Below are 18,931 nucleotides of genomic sequence, written 5' to 3' on the forward strand. Positions count from 1 at the left end.
AGAGTGGCTGGGGAAGCCCAGCCAGATGGGCGGGGTATAAATAATAAATTATTATTATTATTATTATTATTATTATTATTATTATTATTATTATTATTATTTATTTATTTATTTATACCCCGCCCTCCCCAGCCAAGGCGGCTAACAACCAATAATAAAAACGAGTTGAATGAATACAACTTAAAAACAAGAAAGGGGGGGGGGGAACCAGGTACCTGCCACCTGGAGCTCCTCAGAATAAGAGAAAAATTGGGGTGTCAGTGCCATCGATCCGTCAGTCCATCATTCACCCCCAAGTGACTGGCACCCCATTTGAACGGAAGAAATCCGACAGATGCAGTTCTCCCCCCCCCCATAATCTTCTCTGCATTTTAATGATGGGCGAGGGGGACGCATCTGCATTTCTTAAAAGAGACCCCCTTTTCCCTCCTTACAAAGTGTAGTACTCGTCATAATAATAATAATAACAATAATAATTTTATTATTTATACCCTACCCATAATAACCTCGTCTTTCTCTCTCTCTCTCTCTGTCAGCTGCACCATAAGCCCAGCATCTCTTCAGTGATTACCATATATATATATATATAAATACAGATATATATATATATATTTGTGGAGAAGACCATATTTCAGGAAAAGGTGAGCAGATTTTTCTGTATTGGTTTAAAAACATTTATAGGTTTGCCCTTCATGAAACTGGACTGCAGTTACTACTGGTCATTTAAAATGTGTCCACATTTAAAAAGGACCCCCAAAAATTCTGATTTTTTAAAATAGCAAGTTGAACAGTTGCAAGCTAAGCCACGCAAAAGGTTGGGGTGAATCTTATTTTTATATATTTTTGCCTGGGATAGCCATATTGGGACCACTCTTTGATTCCACAGCTGGAAAAGCCAGCCTGCCATCATCATCATCATCATCATTATTATTATTATTATTATTATTATTATTATTATTATTAGTGTTAACTGCTTTCTTTTGCCCAGTGCAACTCAAAAGCGACTTACAACCAAAAATTCCCACATACATACATTAAAACCCACCCACTTCTAAAAAGCCATAGATAGTTAAAAGTTAAATGCCTGGTTAAAAAGGAATATTCCTATTTATTTAATTTTATTTATTAGATTTCTATACTGCCCTCCATCTAAAGATCTCTGGGCGGTTCACCAGACTTACCTGGCGCCTAAAGATATGGAATGAATGTGCCACAAAGAGGGAGCCACCACGGAGAAGGCCCCGCTGTCCTCTTGTACCCCTCCAGACACAAAGAAGAGCCCCAGATGAGGGTCTCTGGGGCCGGGGCGCTTCATATGGGGGGAGGCAGTCCTGGCGCCAAGGATCAGCCCCAAACAGCAAATAACTCCGAAATGGGGCTGAATCCACTTATTGAACTCTGTCTCCTTGTGCATCCATATCCACACACAGGTATGCTGGCCCTGTCACAGCGACCACATAATACCCATTCCTGCTTTTGTAAAAAATCAATATTTTAGTATGGTGGCCCCTGTACTCTGGAACTCCCCGCCTCTTGAGACCAGGAATACAGCTTTACGGCCCTAAAAATACTCATTTAGACAAGCCTGTCCTGATATTTCGGAAGCTGGTGTGAGTTTCCATCGCTTTTTATTTTTTCAAATTTTTCAAATTGATTTTCCAGATTTTTCACACCAAAAAAAGAAGAGGAAAAAAACATGACAAAACACACAACAAAGACATTAAACTAAACACATAAGAAAATTATTACTTCAAATACCTAAATCTCTTAACATTGGTAACTGACTTCCTCAAATCCCCTCTATCTGAATTTCATTATATCACCTGTATAGCAGTTCTCCAATTTCCATTGCTTTTTAGCCTATCGCTATTTTAACTTTTCAAAAGTCTTCCCTAGTTTGTCCAGTCTTCTTATTGATAATTTTATGGTTTTATCCTTTTTTCGTAAACCGCTTCGGGGAGTTTTTATTCCCCAGTGCGTGATTTTTAGGAAATACGTAAGCAATTCCATAAATACCATAAAGACCGCTAACGATTTAACAGTAACGGGCATTACGAGAGCAACAGTTTAAAATGAAAGCGTCACTTGATGCTACGGTCAGATATTTAAAAACATTAAGCAAGAAGGCTGAAATGGCCATAATTTATAAAAATGTATATATATTTCTCCCTTTTAGATGACATCTGAAGGGAGCCCTGTTTAGGGAAGCTTTCAATGTTTAATAGATTATTTTAATATTCTGTTGGAAGCCGCCCAGAGTGGCTGGGGAAACCCAGCCAGGTGGGCAGGGTATAAATAAATTATTATTATTATTATTATTATTATTATTATTATTATTATTATTATTATTTTGTGTCTCTCTCCCATCTTCGTGTGCAGAGTAACAAACTCTCCTTCCTTGGAGGCTTTTAAGCAGAGGTCAGATGGCCATCTATCCCAGATGCTTTAGCTGAGATCCCCTCATCGCAGGGGGTTGGGCTGGATGACCCCTGGGGGTCCCTTCGAACTCTACATTTCCCTGACTCCATGCTTCCCTGAAACGCCCTGCATGTCTAAGTCAGGTCCGCTAGATGGCCCCGCAGCTGCCCTTCAGCATGCCCACCCACCCTCACTCCATATCTGGGCTCCTTGCAACCCTCTCCCGTGAAACCCCATGCCGGCGGTCCTGAGACGCGCCAGGAAACCTCACCCTGGTGACCTTTGCCTGACGGAGCTTCCCAGACCCGTTTGGAGGCCGTGCCAAGGTCAGAGAAATCCGCGCGCACACAGAGTCCCGATTCCCAGCTGCCCGTTGGTCTGGGGTCCCAGGAAGCTCATCGTCCACCAGGGCAACTCTGGAACACAGATCCACCCCCCGGGCAGGCTGGGAAGACTATTCATTCATTTCGGAAAAGGCTTGGTTGCAAATAAAAAAAAGTGGGGAGAAATAACAGCACCCGAACCCTCAAAGCAGTTTTCAGAAGAGTTAAATTTACCAGTAGGAGAAACTTGCAGAAGTAATGTCTATAGACTTTCAAAAGTGGACCAAAAACAGACTAGAGCTTTTCTTGGCTTTCTAAACATCTGGGTTAGTCGAAAACAATTTGGTTTTGTTCTGCAAACCGCCCTGGGAATCTCGTGATGGAAGGGAGGCGTCTAAATTTCATAGCTAAATTAAAAAACGGTTTTAGCAGGCGCTGGAAAGAGGACGGGGAAGGCGCCTGCCCCATCTCAAGAGGCGGGGAGTTCCGAAGGACAGACGGGTTCTTACAAACGTGGACTGGGTGTAGCAGGATGGCGATCTTTCCGACATATTTATTGTGGTTATTCTTGAAATATCTACGAAAAACCTGCCCTCCTCTTAGAACTGGGCCCTGGCTCCTGGTTCCTGACCACCCCTTGGTTTTCTTTTCCTTAAGCCGCGCTTCTCGAACCCTCCGCTCTCGTCCATCGGAGCTTCTGTGCCTTTCGCCCGGTGAGTCCCCAGCCCATACCAGATCCCCCCTTCTCCCCCTGGATCTGAAGAAGGGATCCCCCCACCCCACGCCAGGCCTGTGAAAGGTGAGCGGCAGCTAAAGTTTCACCTCGTCCTTTAAGCTGCTGCTTGGAATGGACCCTTTGACCTTTAGCGGCCTCTAAATTTAGGCCAAGACTTTAGAGGGAGCTGGGCTAAGGGAGCGTCTGCAAGTGGCGGGCACAAAATGTACCCTCAAGCACCCCATGGGGGACCGGAGCTCTGGAGGCTGCAGCCCCCCGCCTCTCGGAGGCAGTGGGGCTCAGGGGTTAGAGCAACCGGGCAGCCTTCAGATTCATAGACTTGGAAGGGACTCTGGCGGCCATCTAGTCCAACCCCCTGCAATGCAGGAATCTCAACCCCGCATCCATGTTGAAACCAGACTGGGTCCTGCTGGGGGGCACGAGATTTGCGAAGGCTGGGCTTGGGCAGCAATCAGGGAAACACCATTCTTTCCCTGCCTCAGTTCCCACTCCGTTGAAATGGAAAGGGGTGCAAATGATTTATGCTTCCGTTTAGGCCGTAAGTTTGGCCGTAGGAAGAAAGCCCTCAGAGCGGTTGGCAGAAAAGAGGGTGCAGCCAAGTGGAAACCAGGATAGAGTAAAACAAACCAAAGCACCCTGCAAATTAATCAAACTGGCTTTTTGGGGGGCTGAACAGGAGGGCGGAGGAACTGCGAGCCACTGCGATCCTCGTTGCTGCTGAGAGATCCGGTGAAAAGCGAGGGGCAGCTGATTCGGGATGGAGGACAGTGATGTGAACAGCGATTCGGAGGAGTGCACCATCAACACGGTGCAGTTCTCCTCCAGGACGAGCGAGGGAGGCCGCCGACAGGTCTTCAGCAGGGTCTTCCACCAGTGCAACCAGTGCGACCAGTGCACGGGGAAGGCGGAAAGGTCGATCATGGGAGGAGAAGGAGGGCGAGCAGGACAAGGAGGAAGTGAAGGAGGAGGTGAGCTGGAGAGGTGGAAGGAAGCCTCAGGTCATCTAGTCCAGTGTTTCCCAACCTTTTTTGGGCAAAGGCACACTTGTTTCATGAAAAAAATCTCGAGGCACACCACCATTACAGCCCCGTGACGTCAGCGCGCAGCGTCACGCCGGGAGGGACATGAATTGCTAGCAAATTACATAATCACCTCCTTGAGGGCTGGCTCATCTTCTCCGAAGGCAGAACCCCATTAATTAACAGCACAGACTCACACCATAGCCAAGACGAGGGGGGAAAACCTCAGTCATGCACATGTGGGGGCTAAATGAGGACGAAGACCGGGCAGAGAGCAGGGTTCAAATCACCCCACCTGGCCAGGACAATCCCTGGGTGCTCCCTTGGGCCACTCACCTGACCCACCTCGCAGGGCTGTTGTTGCGAGGATAACACGGGGAGAACCACGCGCGCCCCCGGGAGCTCCTTGGAGGAGAAAGCGGGCGATGAATGCAATGCACGAAATATATGAGAGGCGACCAGGTTTTGCAGGTGAGGGGCCCCCGCCAGCCTCCACTTCCAACACCCGGCGCAACGACGCCGAAGTTTCCCCCCGGGCTCGGGGAGCAGCGCTGCTCCCCCCCCCGGCTCCCCTTCACCCTCCCGGCTCTCTCTGCCGCCCACTGGGGACCCCCCCTCACCTGCCAAGTCCGGAGCGCCGGTGGAAGTTGCATGCATGCATGCAGGGCGCCGCGTTGCCATTGCATTGCACTGCACTCCATGCAACGCCTGCACGCATGCATTGCCTTGCACGCCCGCCAAGGGGTCTCCCCGCGGTCCGATGCGTCCCCTCCGGCGCGGATGCAGCATTGCAAAAATAAACACACACCCCCGACGCAGCCCTACCTGGGGGGCAGCCTCCGCCTCCGCCGCTCCGCCTCCGCGGGAATCCCCGGGCTCCATCCTGCCGCCCGATCTCCGCGGGGGCGCAGGCAGGCTGCGCGGGGTCTGCGCGGAAGAGCCCCTGCCCGCCCGGCCGCCGCCACTGCGCTCATTCCATGGCCGGGAGAAGAGCGCTTCAAACAAAACGCCCGGCCCGCCAGGCCATGCTGGGAAACGTAATTCGCGCACCCCGCGCGGGCGCGGAGCCCAAGGGCGAGGGGACTACGGATCCCGGCAGCCCCCGCGCCGGGGACGGAGGGGGAGAGGCCTGGTGCAGAGATGGAGGGACGGGTGGGCGAGCGAGTGAGTGAGTGGCAGCCGCCAAGCCTTGGCCGAGAGCCAGGAAGGGCCTCCCCGGAGGAGGAGGAGGAGGAGGAGGAGGGAGGCGCAGAGCGGGAGGGAGGGAGGGAACCCCAGGGGTCATCTAGTGACGGCGCCCCAATCGAAAATTTGACTTTAAAAAAAAATCTTTCGAATTTTTTAATTTTTCCCGCGGCACACCAGGCAACATCTCGCGGCACACTAGTGTGCCGCGGAGTCCAACCCCCTGAATGGCAGGATTGAAAGAAGGGGTGCTTTGAGTCCAGCCTTCCAGAGAAGCCCCAAAGTGTGTGTGGAGGGGAGGGTGTTCATATTGTTTGTTGTTGAATTTCCTGTTCAGAACTGGGTCTGTTATTACTCTTCTCCCTCATCAAATTCATATGCTGCCCTTCCTCCAAGGATCACAGGGTGGTCTGTAGTATGAAAGCACAAAATACAGGTATACATCCCATAATAAGGAACGAAGCAGTAGCACCCTTCTCCTGTAAAAGGCCACAGATGGGAGAAGAGGAACATTTTTGCCTGGCGCCTCAAGTATGTATAATGAAGGCACCAGGCAGACCTCCCTGGGCATTCCACAGATGGGGAGCCACTGCAGAGAAGGCCCCGTTCTCGTGCGGATGATCTCAGTTTTGGGACTACAGCTCCCATCATCCCTAGCTAACAGGACTAGCAGTCAGGGATGACGGGAGTTGTAGTCCCAGAAACAGCTGGAGGGCCAAGCTTGGCCATGCCTGGTTTAAGGCTTTAAAGTTCGAAACCAGCACTTTGAACGGGGAGCCAGTGCAGTGGGGCCAGTAATCTAACCTGGGCATTACCAGAGCATAGGCAGAGGTGAGGCTGGCCCTGTCCAGTTAGGGGCACAGCTGCGCCACCAGACGAAGCTGAGGGGAGGCCCGCCAGGCCCCAGCGCCATTCCATCCTGCTGCCTAGAGAACGCAGCGTCCCGGGAGTCTCCCCGGGGGACACCTGGCCCCGCCCTTGCTGCCCAGTCTGGATCTGTGGGACTGGTCCCAGCCCCACAACTGCGGGATGCACAAAGGGGCCAGGATGTGTCAGGGGGCGGCCAGGACAGGAGGGTCGTTCCCTCTGGCTGTGTATTGCTTGCCGGGCTCATAGCATCACAGAGTTGGAAGGGACCCTGGGGGTCATCCAGTCCAGCCCCTGCAATGCAGGAACCTGGCCCCCAACGTGGGGCTCAAACCTGACCCTGAGATTCAGAGATTTCATCCTCTACCGACTGAGCCGCAGACTTTCGTCCCGCCTGCTTTTGCTGACAGTCCCTAACTGGGCCCTGGGGGGCGGAGCTGCGCAACCTCCGGGTATAAAGGCAGGGGGTCAGCCCCCAGCCTGGGCACTGTCAGCAGCTCCCAGCGACAGCCAAGGACCCCCAAGCCAGCCCTACGCAAGTGAGCGAGTGGGGGCCCCTTCTGGAGCGGGGTGGGGGGAAGGAGCCGCGGGTGGGGGGACCCCCAGGCGAGGAAGCGGGTGTCCTGGTCACCTTGGGTGTCCCACTAGGGGAGGGGGCCCCCAAGCCCCCCTCCGTTGCCTCTCACGGTCTCTCTGTGAAGGAATGGAGGCGGCCCTCCTTTGTGTAGAATTTCTGAGCCCCCCCCCCAACCCTCTCTCCTCCTTTGGGGTTATTAGCAGTGTGGGTCAAGGCGTACGTGGCAGACCCTTGAATTGCTACCTTCCTGGGGAGGGTGGGTGGGGGGCGCCACTTTGGAGGTCCCTGGAGGAGGCATGGGAGGGGAGTGTGTCTCTTGGGGGGGCACAGAAAAGGGCCCCCATCTCCGCAGCCCCAGGCGCCAGCTGCTCTCCTTTTCTGCCTTGAGCCAGAGGCCGGTGACATTTCCCTGCGACCAGAAGAGATGGGGGGGCACTTCTATTTTTAATCCTGGCAGCTGCTCCGTCCCTCCCTTCCCCCTCTCTGCCCGCGCTGGGTCCCTGAGTGGCGGAAGACGGTCCCAGGCCGGTGGGCTTGGCACTCTCAGCGTGCAGCCGAAGCCTTGCTCCTTTTGCAGTTACGGCATTTATGGCACTGATACGCCTCCTGGCCCTGCAAGGACCTCATTTAATTCCAACAACCCTGCGAGGTGGAGCGACTCGCCCAACGACACCCACAGATGAGAATGGCACTTGGTCTCTCCCCAGTCCCAGTCTGGCCCTCTAACCACTGCCCCACACTGCTTGGGAGAGGCCTCCCTGCAGACCTGGGCTCTGGAAACCCCAGGAAGGGAGAGTGTTCCTCTTGCCCGCGGATCCTTTCCCATAATGTGCATCTGTGGTTGGCCCCTGTGATTCTGGACCGAATTGGGTCCCGTCTGCTGTTCTTGTGGAACCTCCAGCTCCAGAGGCAGTCTATCTCGATTCCTAGCTTCTATGGGGGATTTGGACCCTTTGCGGACAGGGTGCTGGGCCAGATCCTTTGGGCCTGATCCAGCAGAAAGGGACCGCGAAGGACATCTAGTCCAATCACAGTTAAGGCATCCCCCCTGTGGCAGTTGAGTCCCCCCCCCAACTTTGCCAGGGCAAAGCAGGCACTGGGAGGCAGGAGGCCTGGCTGACCCTCACTGACCCCCTCCCTCTGCCCCCCCCCTTTCAGGCATGTCTATCAAGACGATCCACGCTCGAGAGATCCTCGACTCCCGGGGGAACCCCACGGTAGAAGTCGACTTGGAGACAGCCAAGGGTGAGTCGTGTGGGCAGGGCTCCCCCTGCGGGCAAGGGCAGGGCGTGTTCTCTTGGGGGGGAGGGAGCCAAGGAGGGCAGGGAGGGTGCTGGGCGTCTGGCGCCCGACTGACCCTCCTCTCTGCCCTCTTCTCCAGGCCACTTCCGGGCTGCCGTGCCCAGCGGTGCCTCCACCGGCATCTACGAGGCCCTGGAACTCCGCGATGGGGATAAGAGCAGGTACCTGGGCAAAGGTGAGGGGTCACCCGGACGTGGCGGCTCACGGAGCGGGGGGGGGTGCGAGTCGGTGCCCCAGGGAACATCAAGATTAGGAGGAAGGGAAGCGGGGCCGAGTGGCAATGACACTTTTAAGTTCTCTGCATGCAAGATGTGCTGTGGATCTGCGGAACTCCCTGCCCCTGGACGGTTACGAACAGCTTGATGTCCATGAGGGGCTTTGGACGGCTGCTGCCTGCAAGGGCTGGAAGGACCAGGGTTCAGGGAATGGGTGGGGGCTTCCTGCCTCCAGATAAGGGCAGGCCATCTCTCTGTGCCCCCTTGCTTGGGGCAACTGGCCAGATGTGGAGTTGGAGGGAGTGCTGGCCAGACCCAAGAGCCCAGTTCCTGGCTCCTCTCTTCCATTGCACCCTCTCCAGACGCACCGCCGCAGAACTACCCGCCTGCTCCAAGCCCCAGAAGCCTCTTCTCTTCGTATTTCCTTTCCTCCTCTGCCCCATTGGCCCTGATTCTGCCCCATGTTTAGGGTAGTGTGGGTGGGAGTGTGCTTGTTCCCCTGCGGGGTCACCCCTCCATCCCCTCACCCGTCCGTTCTGCCCGCAGGGGTGTTGAAAGCCGTGGATCACATCAACAAGACCATCGCCCCTGCCCTGATTGAGAAGGTGAGAGGGAGAGGGTGGGACCGGGGCAGGGCTTTGTGGGGGGGCGGTCACCCTGAGCAGCGCTGGGCTCTGGGGTCACCAAGCTGTGCCGTAGGAAGGGACCCCCAAGGGCCATCTAGCCCAACCCCCCACAAGGCAGGCAAGATAGCAGGAATCAGAGACATAAAGAGAAAGAGAGAGAGAAGCTGGGTTCTGGGGTGGGGGGCAGAAGCCCTTTCCTACAACCCCACAGAAAACCCTCAAAGCCCCTGCCCCCAGGACCAGGAACTTGCAGGGTCAAAGAGCCCCCAGGGAGAACCCAGGCAGCCAGGATACCCCCCCCCCCCGTTAACTGAGCAAGGAATCCTTTTAAAATTATTTTTATTATTTTATTTTTAAACTTTTTTCTTAACATCTTTATTGAAAGTTCAAAAAGCACAGAACTATACGTGCACCAAACGTGGTGAGACTCAAACGAAAAGGAGAAACAGAACGCGAACCCTTGTCCCAAAGGCCTTTTATCGGGCGCAACTCCCCCCCCCGCCACCGCCCCCATTTATTCCCAGTTTCATGGGGTTCTTACTGGTTGGTGGGTGTGAAGGTGAGGGGAGTGGAGAGACTCTGTAGCGTGTGAAACTTTTCATCTCAGGGTTGTGGGTTCGAGCCACAGGTCGGGCAAAAGATAGATAGATAGATGATAGATAGATAGATAGATAGATAGATAGATAGATAGATGGTGCTGGGGTGGGGGTCCCCCTTCTTCCAACTCTATCTGGCATGCCATCCTTTGGCTCCTTTTAACTTTTGGCCCACACGCCTTAAGACTCTCTGAGTTTCCCTATCAGACTTCCAACCTCCGTGCAGGAAAGGTGCCAGGGCAGGATTCGAACCCGTGTACCCGGGAAACAAACGGGTTCCCCTTTCTCTCTCCTCTCTTAGAAGCTGAGCGTTGTGGATCAGGAGAAAATCGACAAGCTGATGCTGGAGATGGACGGGACAGAGAACAAATGTAAGCGGGGGCCTCTTCTACCTCGCCCCCTCCTGCCCCACTGACTTCTCCCGCAGCCCCTCACCCAGCACCCCGTCTTTTCCTCCCCACAGCCAAGTTTGGGGCCAACGCCATCCTGGGCGTCTCCCTCGCCGTCTGCAAGGCGGGCGCCGCGGAGAAGGGCATCCCCCTCTACCGACACATCGCAGACCTGGCTGGCAACAAGGACCTCATCCTGCCCGTGCCAGTGAGTGTCCGAGGGGGGGCAGGGAGGGGGGGTCTGGAGCCAAGGCCCCTCTCTTTTGGGGGTGCAGTGCAGGCTCCCCAGAGGACTGGATCGGATTAATATATCAGCAACACCAAAGGGGAAACGTAGCAAAAAGGACCAAAAATATCAACCGTAAAGCTGTAGATTGCCCTGTGATGCTTGGATGAAGTGTGGCATATAATAATAATAATAATAATAATAATAATAATAATAATAATAATAGTAATAAAGTGCAAAGATGCATTGCGGCTCCAAATGGATTATCGGGTTTCAGCTGATACAAAGGTTCGCTTGCAAATAATCAGAGATTTATTTATTTTTCAACAAGTGAGTCCACCCCCCCCCCTATTTTTGAGAAGGAAGGGTCTCTCTCAGGGCGGCCCAACTTCTCATACTAAGGGGGTCGCAAGAGATCTTCGACCAGCCAGGAACCTGCCCCCCCACCTTCTTGTGTGGAGTGGGGGGGGGGGAGCGAAGCCCAAATTTGACGCCCCCAGCCCCAGCTCCTGTGCTTTCTCCCCCAAGACGGAGAAGGGAGGTTCTGGGCTTTGGCAAAGAGGCAGAAGGCTCTGTCAGGCCTCCATCCCCAAAGCCCAGCACCTCCCTTCTCTGTCTTTGGGGAGGGGGCTGGCAGGGTGGGGGGTGTCAAAGATGCTCAGGCCCCTGATCTGGATAAAGAGTCTCTATGGGGTCGGGGTTCGAGATGAGACAGTTGCAACCCTTTGCTGGAAACAGGAAGGGAGAGTTGCTCTCGCCTTTGAATCTTGCTTGGGGGGCTTCCCAGGGAGAAGAGGGGGCTGGACTAGGCGGCCCCCCCTCTGGCCTGATCCCACAGGCTCTTCCAATGTTCTTAAAGGAGCTGGACATTTGCATACATGCTAATGGCACTAAGATTTGCAGGAGGACAGAATAATTGCCACACACAAGGAGGGAATTTGAACGCTTCACCTGTAGGCATAAAATCAGTACGAATGGAATTTGTCAAAACTGCAGTTGCGATATAAGGGATTGTTATTTTGACTGGAACGCAATTGGAATTTATAAGGTTTTGGAGCGCAGGAATAAAGTAAATCATCAAACCATCAATTATTGCATTGGGGCAGGGACCTAAACCGTATACCGTATTGGCCTGAATATAAGCCGCACCTGCAAATTAAAATTCGGGGGGGGGGGGAGAGAATACCCGAATATAAGCCATTCCCCTAAAATTCCACAGGCACTCAGACCCGTTCCGTTTTACCATCTGTCTGTTTCAGCAGCGATATCGTAAGGTCGCGAATTTTTGTAAGGTCGCGAATTGAAGCCGCACTTTAACTTTCCACGGTTGGAATTTTCGGGGGAAAGTGCTGCTTATATTCAGGCCGATACGATAATTTGTCATCTGAATGATTGGTATTACTCATAGTATTATAATTTGGCATTGTTACAAAGAGGCTATTATTGGCTTGTTGTAATTTAAAACTAATAAAAATGATTGTATAAAAAAAGAATGAAATTATGCCATATACCGTATTTTTCGCTCTATAACACTCACCCGACCATAACACGCACATAGTTTTTAGAGGAGGAAAATCCGTAGGCATGCCACCCGTAGGCATTCCCTCCATAACACGCACAGACATTTCCCCTTACTTTTTAGGAGGAAAAAAGTGAGTGTTATGGTGCAAAAAATACGGTATATATATATATATATAGAGAGAGAGAGAGAGAGAGAGAAAGTCCTTCAGGCTCTGCCCTTTAGCTTGGGAGATGTCTCTGGGAGGCCACCCGTCCTGATCCTGAAGACTGGCAGTCTTTGGGACGGATCCTGACCCCTTCCTCCTGCCCCCCCTTGCCCCCGCCAGGCCTTCAACGTGATCAACGGCGGCTCCCACGCCGGGAACAAGCTGGCCATGCAGGAGTTCATGATTCTGCCCGTGGGCGCCAGCACCTTCAAGGAGGCCATGCGGATCGGGGCCGAGGTCTACCACAACCTGAAGGCCGTCATCAAGAGCAAGTACGGGAAGGATGCCACCAACGTGGGCGACGAGGGCGGCTTCGCCCCCAACATCCTGGAGAACAACGAAGGTAGCTCCTTGGGCGAGGAGGCAGGCTACTTTTAGCGGGTGGCAGGCAGCGGGGTTAGGGTTTCACGCCACCCTCGCCCTTTAAACGCAGCCATGGCCGGAATTAGCTCGGCGGCTGTAACCGGAGATTCAGGGAAAGGGCAGCGGGGAGATACCGCCAGGCTCGCCCTCAAGGGTCAGCATCCTGCGGGAAGGAGCCCACGGCTGAAGGCCCAGGCAGACAAATTCAGAATACTGCGGGCGGTTCTGGTTGCCTCGCCTCAAAAAGGACATGGAAAAAAAGGTCAAGGGAGGAGGGCAGAGACTCCCCTGTGAAGGAAGGGGGCAGATTTGGGGGCTTTTCAGTTTAGAAGAAAGGCAAGGAAGAGACCATAAGATGATTTGATTTGATTTCTTTATGCCGCTTGAATCTCATTTCAAACAAGAAATAACCATAACATAATAGTGCATTGCAAATGCATCACATAAAATCATTAACAAATTATCAATAAAACGGTTGCAATCTATAAAAAACTTAACGAAACAGCAACTAGAAATGGACCAAATCTCACCATTGCCACAAGTTCTGTGGTTGACAAATCAACGCGGCATTTAGAATCTATAAAACAATATTTTTAAAAGATGGACAAAATTGCAACTAAAAATATAAAATGGAATTACGCAGAGAGAATCGTTTTCCTCCTCTTGTGGGCATCCGAGGAAGGTGAATGTGGAGCGAAAATAAAGCTCTCCTGTTGCGGAGCCGGAGGCAGGGATGGATTTCCAAGAGGAGGAGACCAATTTCTGGAGGAGAGGGCGATTGAGGTCTTCCCAGCCACCATGGCTCTGTCTAAAAAGCCAGAGGAAGCCCTGCTTTCAAATCCCAGTTTCTGGAAACTGCAGGAGGGGAGAATGATGCTCTTGTGTTCAAATGGTCCTTGTGGGTTTCCTGTAACAGGCGCCTGTTTGGCCCCTGTGAGGACAGGAGGCTAGACTGGATGGGCCCCCTTTGGCCTGATTCTGCAGGCTGTCCTTAAGGCTTCTGGATCTCGGTTGCTGGAAGCCCCCCGAAGCGAAGGGCTCTTGGTCTTGGCTTCTGCTCTGGGGCTTTCTCCCCCGGGAAGAGATGCTCTTTGTACTGGGGCACCCCAATTTCTCACTCTCCCCTGCCGTCCCCCCGCCAGCCCTGGAGCTCCTCAAGAGTGCCATCGAGAAGGCCGGCTACTCGGACAAAGTGGTCATCGGCATGGACGTGGCGGCCTCCGAGTTCTTCCGCAAGGGCAAATATGACCTGGATTTCAAGTCCCCCGACGACCCCAACCGCTACATCTCCGGCGACAAGCTGGGGGAGCTTTACCAGAGTTTCATCAAGAACTACCCTGGTGAGAGAGACAGCCAAGTTGCTTCTGGGTGACACAAAAACCAGGGGACCCAATCCCACTGAAATATCTCTTCTTTTAAAACTAAAAATTAAAATAATTCAACATTAATACCTACATGTTACGAATATACAAACATACATTTCATACAATCCTTGAGAATATTCAGACATACGCACACTCAATCCCACAAGTACTTCCTTTTCCCACCACCATCCCTCTCCCCACCCTTGTGGTAAACTTCCAATCTACTCAATTGCAATTTCTTTCCACTTCTATTACTTTCTTTCACATACTTTAAAACAATTCTCTGCTTCTTTTTCTGTTTCACATTGTTATACATCTTACTTAGTATTTCAGTATTTATAATGGAACTTGTTTATTCTAATAGGAGTTCTGGTTTTTCAATATGATTTTGCAAGTATCCTTTAAACACCTTCCAGTCCTTGTCTATCTTCTCTTTGGAAATATCTCATTTTGTAACTCTGCGGAACTCCCCGCTTAGGATTGTGCTCTTAGAGGCCGTCCTAGCTCCTTTCCTGGACCGTTTCCCACATCCGTGGCGAGGGACAGGCTCTCTGTGCATGCCCAGGGGTGCTCTCTTCACTCCTCCGGCCCCACTGGGTTGACTGGGAGCAGCCGCCAAGACCATATAACACCGGGAAAGACCTACACTGGCTCCCAGGACGTTTCCGAGCACAATTCAAAGTGTTGGTGCTGACCTTGAAAGCCCTAAATGGCCTCAAAGGCCCAGTAGACCTGAAGGAGCGTCTCCACCCCCATCGTTCAGCCCAGACACTGAGGTCCAGCTCCTAGGGCCTTCTGGTGGTTCCCTCCCTTCAAGAAGCCGTTACAGGGAACCAGGCAGAGAGCCTTCTCGGTGGTAGCACCCGCCCTGTGGAACGCCCACCCACCAGATGTCAAAGAGAAAAATAGCTACCAAACTTTTAGAAGACATCTAAAGGCAGCCCTCTGTATGGAAGCTTTTAATGTTTAATAGGTTATTGCATTTTAGTGTTTTGTTGGAAGCCGCCCAGAGTGGCTGGGGGGACCCAGCCAGATGGGAGGGGTATAAATAATAAATTACCGTATTTTTTGCACCATAACACTCACTTTTTTCCTCCTAAAAAGTAAGGGGAAATGTCTGTGCGTGTTATGGAGGAAATGCCTATGGGTGGCATGCCTACGGATTTTCCTCCTCTAAAAACTACATGCGTGTTATGGTTGGGTGCGTGTTATAGAGCGAAAAATACGGTATTATTATTATTATTATTATTGTCCATATGGGAGGTGAGCCTGAGGGCTCTGGGCAGGAGGCGTGGGGCAGAGCGGGGAGAGAGATGTCTGGGGGCGTGCTGGCCTGTAACGCCCTCCCTTCCCTCCCCACCTCGCTGCCCCAGTCGTCTCCATCGAGGACCCCTTTGACCAGGACGACTGGGAGACGTGGTCCAAGTTCCTGACGCAGGTGCAAATCCAGATTGTGGGCGACGACTTGACCGTCACCAACCCCAAGCGCATCCAGCAGGCGGTGGAGAAGAAGGCCTGCAACTGTCTCCTGCTCAAGGTCAACCAAATCGGCTCCGTCACCGAGTCCATCCAGGCGTGAGTGTCCGGGGAGGCAGGGCGTCCTCCGGGTGGGGGGCTATTGCGGCAGGGGTAGGATCTCCCGGGACACCCCCCCCAAATCGTCTCCTCCTTCCTTCCCAGCTGCAAGCTGGCCCAGAGCAACGGCTGGGGCGTCATGGTGAGCCACCGCTCCGGGGAAACCGAGGACACCTTCATCGCCGACTTGGTCGTGGGTCTCTGCACAGGGCAGGTGAGAGGACCAGGGTGGGGATCAGCTGGTGGAGAGGGGGCGCCTGTATTCCCCCCCCAACTCCCCATTTTAGGATGCTTCCCCCGGCTCGGCCTGTTTCCCTCTTCAGGGCTCCTTCCTGTATTCTGAGGGGTGGGACTGTGTGGGTTTTAAACTTCACAAGGCGTCCCGAGCGATGCACGGATAGGGCCCAGTGCACGTTTTGCCAATCGTTATCTTTGGTGCCTTTTTGCAGATCAAGACCGGAGCTCCCTGCCGCTCCGAGCGTCTGGCCAAGTACAACCAGCTGATGAGGTGAGGAGATAGAATTGGAAAGGGTCCCCCAGGGGTCATCCAGCCCAACCCAGAACGACAGCTCCAGAATCCATGGCAAGCTCTCCTTAAACACCTCCAAGGGAGGAGAGCCCATCGTCTTCCAAGGGGCTCCATTCAAATAGCTTTTACTGTCAGAAAGCTCTTCCTGATGTTGAGTCAGAATCTCCTTTCTCGTAACTTGACGTCATGGGTTCGAGTCCTCCCTTATGGAGCTGCGGAAAACAAGCTTCCTCTATCTCGCAAGCAGCAGCCCTTGAGATATCTGAGATGGGCCCTGTATCTTCTCCAAGCTAAACATCCCTGTTCCTCCCGAGTCTTGCTTTCCAGACCCAGCACTGATCTTGCTCCCCGTCTCCCTTCCTTGCAGGATCGAGGAGCAGCTGGGAGACAAAGCAGTGTTTGCCGGCCGCAAATTCCGCCACCCTCTGGCCAAGTAAAAGCAGCGCCTGGCCTGCAGCCCCACCCCAGGGGGGCAAGGGAACCCCAGGGAGAAAGAGACCCCCCCACCTGCTCTCCTCTCCTTGGAAGGCGGCTCCACAACACCGCCCCCCATTGGCCAGGGCTGGCTGGATCCCCTCCTCGTTTCCCCCTTCCGGGTCCTGGGCAAAGGCCCTGGCAGCGCAGCTGAGGAGCCTCTGCCCCACCATCCCATCTCGGGGCAGCGAATAAACAAGGCCGTTGTGCCAGAGCAAGCGGCGTCAGGTTCCTTCTTTGCGTCTTCTGGGAAACGGGACGGGGTGCATGTGTGCGTGTTAGCCAGGCAGAGGTGGATTTAGGGGTGCGCGGCCAGTTCAGTCACACTGGGAGGGTGGTGCAACAATAGAACGGAAGACGGGTGCGCCAGTTTGGTGCCAGTGAAATTGGGAAGCGCCAAGTCTGCCCCTGAGCCAAGTTCCCCTTTGTGCTTCAAGCGGGCTCCTCTCGCCTCCCTCTGTCGCTCTGCCAGGGCTGGGCAGTGTTGGGATACATCACCCGCTAAACATCATGGTATATTGAGATATCATGATGTCTGAAATAAGCAGAGGCACTGGCTGGCTTCACGGTTTTCCCCGCATCAAATTCTTGCGTAGCACACAAGCACACGTCATAATTTGCAATATATTCCCAGGTCAAATACTATGAAACCAACATACAATATGGGCTTCAAACTGGTTTGGGACCGTATATTATCTCCCCGTCCTACTCTCTGAATGAAGACTTTATAAGAAATGGTCAAGGTTGGGGCTCCAAGTTTCTAGGCCTCAGTAACTTTGCACACACAAATGAAATTACTTGTGTGTGAGGTTTGCTGTGCAAAAGAGCGTTATGATAGCCGACTCTTGACACGTATGAACTGGGATTAGCAGAGGCTACGGAGGGTCTTCCTGGGGTCACAACGGGGCCCACATAAGTCAAAGAGGCCCACAGAGATGGGGGCGATTTAATGTCAAGCAGAGTCCTGCGGCGACATCCATTATGGCAAAGAGCTCTTGGGGAAGGAGGGCTGCTAGAACACCTGTCTGGCATGCAGAAGGCTGCCTGAAACCCTGGAGAGTTGCTGCTTCCAGTCACTGTAAGCCGTACTGAGTGAGACGGACCACAGGCAAGATTCCAGGGTTCCTGTTTAAGGAACCATGAGGACTCGCACCTTGGCTTTGTTTGAAGGAACCGCAGCTCGGTGGGAGAGCTGCTGCCCTGCATGCAGAAGATTCTGGGTACAATCCCCCGTTGGACTTTCCAGGCAGGGCTTCGAGAGACTCCCTGCTTGAATCCCGGGAGAGCCAGAGCTGCTGTCAGTGTGGACAATATGGAGCTAGGTAGATTCCTCACCCTTGCCAACTCCCTGTGAAGGCCACCTGAGCCCGGGAGGGGGAAATCTCTGACTCTCCCCACAGCCAGCGAGGTGCAATGGTTGGAGTGCCAGATGGTATTCTGGGAGAGACCTGGGTTTGAATCCGCCCTTGGCAGTCAAGCTCACAGGGTGTAACCTTTGGCGCTCCCTGCCTCTCTGCCTCATGTACCTCGCAGAGCTGTTGTGGGGATTAAATGAGGGTGGGAGAAGTGGATATGGATTTCATGCCTGGTGCTCTTTGGGGGAAAGGCGGTCTAGAAAGGGGCGAAACGGCGAGATGCATAGGGCATGGGACCGGTGGGGGTCCCACATTTGGATAAGGGCCACAGATGACATCTCCCCCCCTCCACCTCAGCCAGGGGACTTCCTTGCATCTTGCACCAGCAAAGTCCCTAAATTCCCAATTACACTTATGTTCTTGTGATCCGCCCTGAGATCTTGTGATGAATATAAATCAGGGGTCAGCAAGCTTTTCCAGCAGGGGCGGCGGTCCACTGTCCCTCAGACCATGTGGGGGGCCGGACTATATATTTTTTTTTGGGGGGGGGGTGAATGAACGAATCCCGATGCCCCACAAATAACCCAGAGATGCATTTTAAATAAAAGGACACATTCTACTCATGTAAAAAAACGCTGATTCTCGGACCGTCCGCAGGCCAGATTTAGAAGGCAATTGGGCCAGATCCGGCCCCCGGGCCTTAGTTTGCCTACCCATGATATAAATCTAATAAATCATCACCACCATAAATAATACTTGATTGCCCTTGCCCCTGTTGCCCATGAACTTTGTTGAACAGCCCTGAGTTCGAGTGGTCATATACACTTTTAAGCGCTTATTTATCTACCCTCTAAACTCCCCCCCGGGACACGGGTGGCGCTGTGGGTTAAACCACAGAGCCTAGGACTTGCCGATCAGAAGGTCGGCGGTTCGAATCCCCACAACAGAGTGAGCTCCTGTTGCTCGGTCCCTGCTCCTGCCAACCTTGCAGTTCAAAAGCACGTCAAAGTGCAAGTACATAAATAGGTACCGCTCCGGCGGGAAGGTAAACGGCGTTTCCGTGCG

General features: G+C 53.1%; 1 protein-coding gene across 1 annotated transcript; it reads left to right on the forward strand.

The window, feature by feature from the left end:
• Positions 1 to 6,974: 6,974 nt before the first annotated feature.
• ENO3 (enolase 3) lies at positions 6,975 to 16,729 on the forward strand. The gene is made up of 12 exons (XM_083472741.1): positions 6,975 to 7,087; positions 8,284 to 8,370; positions 8,507 to 8,602; positions 9,189 to 9,247; positions 10,166 to 10,235; positions 10,328 to 10,461; positions 12,327 to 12,549; positions 13,712 to 13,909; positions 15,307 to 15,508; positions 15,614 to 15,722; positions 15,958 to 16,016; positions 16,405 to 16,729. Exons 2-12 carry the CDS (start codon positions 8,286 to 8,288, stop codon positions 16,472 to 16,474), a joined length of 1,305 nt encoding a protein of 434 aa, XP_083328867.1. The 5' UTR covers positions 6,975 to 7,087; positions 8,284 to 8,285; the 3' UTR covers positions 16,475 to 16,729.
• Positions 16,730 to 18,931: the final 2,202 nt, after the last annotated feature.

Source organism: Podarcis liolepis, assembly GCF_965112155.1.
Source record: "Podarcis liolepis genome assembly, chromosome: 13".
NCBI classification, from domain to species: Eukaryota; Metazoa; Chordata; class Lepidosauria; order Squamata; family Lacertidae; genus Podarcis; species Podarcis liolepis.

Bases quoted from the DNA above. Each gene is read 5' to 3' on its own strand.
- ENO3 (XM_083472741.1), top strand. From the start codon at position 8,286: ATGTCTATCAAGACGATCCACGCTCGAGAGATCCTCGACTCCCGGGGG. The intron at 8,371-8,506 runs GTGAGTCGTGTG...CCTCTTCTCCAG, and splicing joins CGACTTGGAGACAGCCAAGG to GCCACTTCCGGGCTGCCGTG. The intron at 10,236-10,327 runs GTAAGCGGGGGC...TCCTCCCCACAG, and splicing joins GGACGGGACAGAGAACAAAT to CCAAGTTTGGGGCCAACGCC.